This window comes from Palaemon carinicauda, chromosome 6, assembly GCF_036898095.1.
Source record: "Palaemon carinicauda isolate YSFRI2023 chromosome 6, ASM3689809v2, whole genome shotgun sequence".
Lineage (NCBI taxonomy): Eukaryota > Metazoa > Arthropoda > Malacostraca > Decapoda > Palaemonidae > Palaemon > Palaemon carinicauda.
Genome location: NC_090730.1, coordinates 68,310,393 through 68,318,037, shown reverse-complemented (window position 1 = coordinate 68,318,037; position 7,645 = coordinate 68,310,393). Strand labels below are relative to the sequence as shown.

The following is a 7,645-nucleotide window of genomic DNA, read 5'->3' as shown; positions in this document are numbered from 1 at the left end:
GATCATGTTTTTCTAACAGACTATATCCCCTCGACCTAAATCTGATTAATATCAAATTATTATCATTTCCAATTTACGTATATATTACTCTTCTGGTAATTTTTGTTTAGGAAACATATTATATCTATATATATATATATACATATATATGTATATATATATATATATATATATATATATATATATATATATATATATATATATTCAGATAAGCCATATATTTTTGATACATTAATGTCTGGATTCTCTTAACGACCTTAGGACCAGAGTCCCAGGCGAAATCACACAAAGACAAGAGCTTGTGACCGGCCTGGAGTCGAACCCTGGTCCGGCGAACTTGTAGAGACTGTGACTACCACTTGGTAGTCACTGTCTCTACAAGTTTGCCGGTGTGACGGTCTGAACGATCCCCCGGTCTCAGAATTCTCCTTGATAATCTGCGCGAACATTTTGTAAACTTCCGGCCAGTCTGAAATGTCCCCATCCATGCTTCTTCAACATGTGCCATTCGACAACTTGTCGCCGGGTGTTATTGCTCGCGATGGACGTCTCAGAAACACGAATACAGCGAATGACAGAGTTCAGAAACAAATGCGAACGTATTGTAACTTATTTATCAACAGGAAAGCATGTATCAGGATTGAACAAGAGCCAACAGAGGACTGTTAGGGCTCAGTCATTAAGCCACATTTGGGATAGTGAAAGTGAGTGTCATTATTTTAATACGCTGTATATAATTCTTGACTTATTATTCCGATTTTCATATTACCACAGTAATAATTATGAAGTACAAAGCACGAGATAACTTCCATCTATAATGCCAAAAGATATCGTTTGTGATTCATTTAGATATTAAACTCTACAGTGTAATCCATTATTGTAATAGTGTCAATGCCAATAGTAAAATAACTATTGATTTCTAGGATCCGATTTTTCTACACATTATTTTGACTTCAAATGACTTAGGAACAAACATTTCGAAGAGTGAATTAGTAGCAAATTTCTAATGTATATCAATCAGACACCAAATCTTTCCACACATGTCATTATTGTTGCTGATATGATCGCTTTAATAATAATTATGATTCATTTGAATCACCTCTTTTTTAAATTTTCTAGTCACAAATGCGTTAGGATTAATTTGTATTTATCTAAATATAAATGTCTATATATATATATATATATATATATATATATATATATATATATATATATATATATATATATATATATATACATGCATACTGGATACGCATCATTTTATATGTACATACGATGTTGTAGTTTTTTTGTGGTAACTGTGTTCAATTCTAGAAAAGAATATTAGAAACAAGAAAGTACAAGTCACTATTTAGAATCCAGAGATTGCTGAGACCAAAGCCGTCCATGATAAGTTATTCAGTTTAACACTTAAGCTGTCAAGTGATCGATTGTGGATTAAACTTAAAGCTACCAAAACAAAGCTCCAGTCGATGATTTCCCCTTGAAACATATATTACTTTAAGAAAGAAAACACACACGTACATATATGTGTAAATCTTCTTTATCACCTTTTCTTTAAATTTGTGGTATAATAAAACTGATACGCGTAAAGGCGCAATCTTAGAGTAAATGGTTTCATAAATAGCGATCCAGTTACACAAATATTGAAATAACGTATGTTAACTCCCTCTATGTAGAAGAAGGGGAACTATGAGACCGGGGGATTTCCCAGTACGCGTCTGCTACGTACCCAGAATTCCCCTGTTAGCCGCGCATGTGCAATAATATCAAGGAGAATTCTGAGACCGGGGGATCGTTCAGACCGTCACACCAGACCAGGGTTCGACTCCCGGCCGGTCACAAGCTCTTGTCTATGTGTGATTTCGCCTGGGGCTCTGATCCAGAGGTCGTTCAGAAAATCCAGACATTAATGTATCAAAAATATATGGCTTATTTGAATATGAAAAACGTCTATATGTGCAAAATTTATCATATATATATATATATATATATATATATATATATATATATATATATATATATATATATATGTATATATATGTATATGCATATATATACATAAATATATATATATATATATATATATATATATATATATATATATTTATATATAAATATATATATATATATTTATATATATATATATATATATATATATATATATATACAAACCTGATCAACACTAAATTAGTTATTACCCATTCATGTATATATTACTTTAAAAAATTCCCTCCCTCATTTTCCTCGAGATTTAGAGGTTTGTTTAATTTTATTTAGGAAATATATATATATATATATATATATATATATATATATATATATGTATGTATGTATATGTATATATATATATATATATATATATATATATATATATATATATGTATATCATCATCATTACTTGCTAAGCTATAAATCTAGTTGGAAAAGAAGGACGCTATAAGCCCAAGGGCCCTAACAGGGAAAATTGCTCGGTGAGGAAAGGAAATAAACTAGAAGAGAAGTTTGAGAGCAATGACATCATTATAATAAATCTTTCAAATATAAACTATAAAAACTGCTAAAATAACAAGAGGAAGAGATATAAGGTAGAACATTGTCCCCGAGTGTACCCTCAAACAAGTAAACTTTACCCCAGAATAGTGGAAGACCATTGTACAGGGGGTATGGTGCTACACAAGACTAGAGAACAATGGTTTACATTTAGAGTGTCCTTCCCCTAGAAGAGTTGCTTGGGATAGCTAAACAGTCTTTTCTACCCTTGCCAAGAGGAAAGTAGCCACTGAACAATGATAGTGCAGTAGTTAACTTCTTGAGCGAAGAAGAACTGTTTGTTAATCTCAATGTTGCTAGGTGTAAGAGGACAGAGGAGAATGTGGAAAGAATAGGCCAGACTATTTGATGCATGTATAGGCAAAGGAAAATAAGCCGTTACCACAGAGAGGGATCCAATGTAATACTGTCTCGTCAAAAGACCTAATAACTCTCTAGCGGTAATATCTAAAAGGGTGGCTGGTGCCCTTGGCCAACCTACAACCTACTAAATCTATATAAAAAGATTTACACAATATCCCATGTGCTTTTGAAAATTTGCAAAGAACCTAGTGATAGGATGTTATCTTTTTTTTATTTCGGGGACAAAGGGTGGGCAAAGCTAGCTGTGCGTGATAGTTGCCCAGGAAACACAGGATTTGTCTCCCTGTTGCGTGAGTAAGCGTTTGAGAGAGCAAAACTTAGTAACTCTGATGCCCTAGCCCAGACCTTGGTCCTGGAACATTCTGGATGTAGCTAAGTCTCTTATAAAGGTGACCCTTAGGGTTACATAGATAGATAGTGATTTCCAGCCTTAAGACCGCCATCTTCCCCTCTCTCTCACTCTCGCATGCAGCTCAGTGTATTGTTTTCAAAGTGTTCAGTGACATATCAAAGATTTGGTGTGACGAGCCTTTGTAATCATAGTGAGTACATATAAAATTCTCTTAGAGTTTTTGTAAACACCCCTGTAGTAAAGTGATAGGTTCTAGTATTTTGTTCTGGTTATCTACTTCCATTAAGTGTCAGACTTGAGTATTGTATTCAGATTTAATTTCAAGTGAAACAATTGATCGTATAATTTTCATAAGTGTTATTTCTTTTTCTTAGTCTAACGTTTATTCAGATATAATAGTTCAGATCGAAATATATTTGTCTTGATCTAAGTTTTGTTCAGACTTAATATATCGACTAATTTATTTTGTTTTTATATAAATTCTTTCAAAGTGTAGAAATTTATATGAAATATATTTATTTTTGTAGAGTGTTATTCCAATCACCATTGTTTAAAATAGTATTCGCTTGTATCCTGTTAGATAAACATATTAAGTAATACTTTTGAATAATTCTTAAGAATAATTACCCAGTTTTGTTTGAGTGTACTTGAGAGACCTTTGGATATTCAGTGTTTTATATATTGCTGTCTGGGAGTTATTTAACTGTCTCAGAGTTCATGGATTAATATTTTCAAGTGTAACAGACTTAATATAAAAGTATGCAGGTGAGTTTGGAATTCTAGAATTTGATTAGCTGGCCAGCCGTAATTTATATATTTTATTATATGTGTGGTTCCCAGACGAGAGCCATAGTATAATATATTTTTGGTGCCCAGACCCGGGAGCCATCATATATATATATATATATATATATATATATATATATATATATATATATATATATATATATATATATATACATATATATATATATATATATACATACGTGTGTGTGTGTATGTGTGTACTGTATATATATATATATATATATATATATATATATATATATGTGTGTGTGTGTGTGTATACTGTGCATATATAGTGTATATATATACATACATGTATCTGTATATAATATATATATATATATATATATATATATGCGTGTGTGAGTCTACTGTATATATACAGTATTTGTGTATATATATATATATATATATATATATATATATATATATATATATATATATATATAAATATATTTATATGTATATTTATATATATCTATATATATGTATGTATATATATACATATATATATATATATATATATATATATATATATATATATACATTTACATATATATATACTTATATAAATATATAAGTATATATATATATATATATATATATATATATATATATATATATATATATATATATATATATAGTAAAGGAGAGAGCGAGATAGTATCGCCAAAATGCAAATAATAGAATCTTTAAAAGAAATAATATCTCATTGTATATCATCCGTTTCATTAACCTAATGACTAAACTTCCTTGGCTGAAACATAATACTTTTTCCAAGCCATTAAATCTCAGAAAAACATTCAGAATTAATTTGGCATCCAACTGAAGTTGGTTATCTATCACTTCAAACTATTTGTTTCATAAAGAACATTTTGTTTTCTGCTATGATACGGCACATTTCAGAATCTGATGATTTATTAATTTTTTCTCCAATTAAAACTATACCACAAAGATCATATTTACTGGATAATGAATATTCATTTTATGCATAATTGATTTTCATTTCTGCTGTAGTTACCATATCTTAAAACATATAGGAAAGGAGAAGAAAAGTCTCTTGGTTTCTGATACACTATAATTACATCATTAAATTACATTGGTACTGATGTTGATATATCTGTCGTGAAAGCAGTCACTCTATTATCAAATAATTGGAAACCTCCATATGATTTCTGCTTTTGTTGGAGTATTTACAGTTCATCTGATACTGAACTTAAACCGCTTGTTAGAAAGCCTTGTCTTCTGGGCGCCCAAATTGTTCGTTTCTGAAGTAGAAGTTGTCAGCCTCCTGGCAAGGGGTTGCGTCGTACTCCTCCTTACAAGTCAACTCGTTCTGGTCGAAGACGGTGCCTTCGCCACACATGAAGCTTCGTCGGGGAAAGAAAGAAGCAACAAGATGATATATTTTCAGGCGAAAATATGCATAAAAATATTACAAAAACGCGCAAAGTTATCATGACCTTACATAAAATTATTAATCACCTTGCAATCAGGTTTTTATTCCCACATTGGGTATGTTAAAACAATTGAATAGGTTGTTTCCACGAGTATAAATTACGATTACAAATAAACTTTGTGACATTCAATTTAGGTGGTTTTTGTTTTTCAGTGATAATTTAAATACTTTGAAGTAATTATGATAGTTTCTTACTAAATTGAAAGATTTGTTTCCTACTATTTCAAGTTTCAACTCCTTTGGACTAAGTATGGAGTAATAAATCCTATTTACTCTTCCAATCGGAAATATCTAAATCTTTGGGACAACAGTATTGAACATAACTGACTGGATACAAATAATTTACAGATTATATTAAAAGTATTTTTCACTTCAATATACGAAGAACTTACCTATACTGGTAATTCTGAACCTTTCCATCAGAGAAAAGATAAGGATTGCAGACATGGAAGACACGGCAGGAGTTTTGCTGGTCAGCATAATATCCATAAGGTCTGTCAGCACAGGTAAAGGAAGTGGAGATGCTTCCAAGTAAGGCACTGGCTCCAGAGGGAAGGTTCAAGGGCTCAAAAACTCCGTTAGATTCTTCATTAAAGTCACTGAACGATGAACCTGATCGAACCTGAGCAACGGACTGGGACCGACTTCCACTTGAGAATCGGTTGTTGTCATTGGAACGGAAGTTGCTTTCATAGTTTCTTTGATTCAGGTTTGACTGCTGAAATTGGTTACCTGTGTTCTGCTGGTTTCTGTTAGCCTGGAAAGAGATTCCAGAAGATTGTTGTCCTGAGGTACTCTGGAATCTGGTCGATGGGGTCAGTTGAATGTTCTCTAGTAAAAGAACTCTATTCCTTGAGTTTTCTCTGTCGAAAGATGTCTGGAACTGATTTTGAGAATTTTGCTGGTTAAAATTATCCTGGAATCGGTTCTGGGGGAAATTTATTGTAGTTCTGGTAGACTGGAATTGGTTTCCTCTGGTCGTCTGAAAATCATTAGAAGAAAATGTGTCTTGTTGATTCTGTTGGAACTGACGATTCTGGAGTTGATTTTGGGGTCTAGAATCAAATGAATTGAATCTGTTTTGTTGATCCCTTTGGAAAGATGTTGTTCCAGACTCAAACTGATTATTGTTCGGGAAGGATCTTGATGAGCCGAAGGTCCTGTCACCAGCGAAAGAGGTAGACTGGAAATTACCATTTTGATTCTGGAAGTTATCATTGTTAGAACTGGTGAAAGATTGTCGTTGCTGATCGAAGTTGTTATTGTCAAAGGATGAACGACCAGCAAAAGATCCTCCTTGTTGGAAGAATCCAGGACCAGCAAGTCGGACAGCTGTGTTGAATTCGCGTCTCTGGTTGAACTGCTGTGCAGTTGCAAGAGCAACGGCAAAGACTGTTTCAAATTGTAAGGAAGGGAAGAAAATTTAGTTAGGAGAAGTAAGTAACAAAGAAATTCTCCTTACATGTATATGTATATTTTTATCAGAACATATCCATCTACTAGTTAATTCTACATAGATTTAAAAGAAATAGAGCCAAACTTACAAAAGATACAGATCTTCATGACTGATGATTCGGCCAAAGGCTGTAGCTTTACTGGCCCTTTCAGTTTCTCCACTTCTATATATAGTGACCAGTTACTAAACAAATACAAGTGAAAATAGAAGAAAAGGAATGTTAAATGGTGTCCTTGAGAAACTGGATACTCTAACAGGTTCTTAGGGACCAAATTATTTTAATGTAAAGGATACGATTTCTAATATTTTTTATTTCATTAAAGTTTGTACGTTCTGTGTTTCATATGGGAGGATATATTGATATATGACTTAACTTTAAGTGATACTTTATGAATAATTTGATAACATACTATATGAAAATACACAATGTACACACACAAAGACACATACACTCACACACACATACACACACAAATGTATATATATATATATATATATATATATATATATATATATATATATATATATATATATATACAAACGTGTAATTTACATTAAAAGCGATGGTCTCGGTGGTATCGATGTCTTCCCTGCAGGAATCTTCCCATTTTCTCAACTTCTTCAAGTTTACATGTGTAGGCCTCTCGTTAAATAAATTATGATTATGCCTTTTCTT

At 31.9% G+C, this 7,645-nt stretch overlaps 1 protein-coding gene across 2 annotated transcripts in view; it reads right to left on the bottom strand.

Annotated features, from left to right (window-relative positions):
- Window positions 1–5,131: 5,131 nt before the first annotated feature.
- Window positions 5,132–7,645, bottom strand: part of LOC137642577 (GATA zinc finger domain-containing protein 14-like) — a 15,939-nt gene continuing 13,425 nt past the window's right edge. Inside the window, exons 1-3 of one of the 2 annotated variants that reach the window (XM_068375259.1) lie at window positions 7,058–7,130; window positions 5,906–6,905; window positions 5,132–5,424 (exon numbers count right to left, since the gene is read on the bottom strand). In XM_068375259.1, the coding sequence (XP_068231360.1) occupies window positions 5,283–5,424; window positions 5,906–6,905; window positions 7,058–7,076 (1,161 nt within the window). In that variant the 5' untranslated portion in view covers window positions 7,077–7,130 and the 3' untranslated portion in view covers window positions 5,132–5,282. Of the gene's footprint in view, window positions 5,425–5,905; window positions 6,906–7,057; window positions 7,131–7,645 lie in introns of those variants that run through there. The other variant, XM_068375261.1, reaches the window with a different exon arrangement.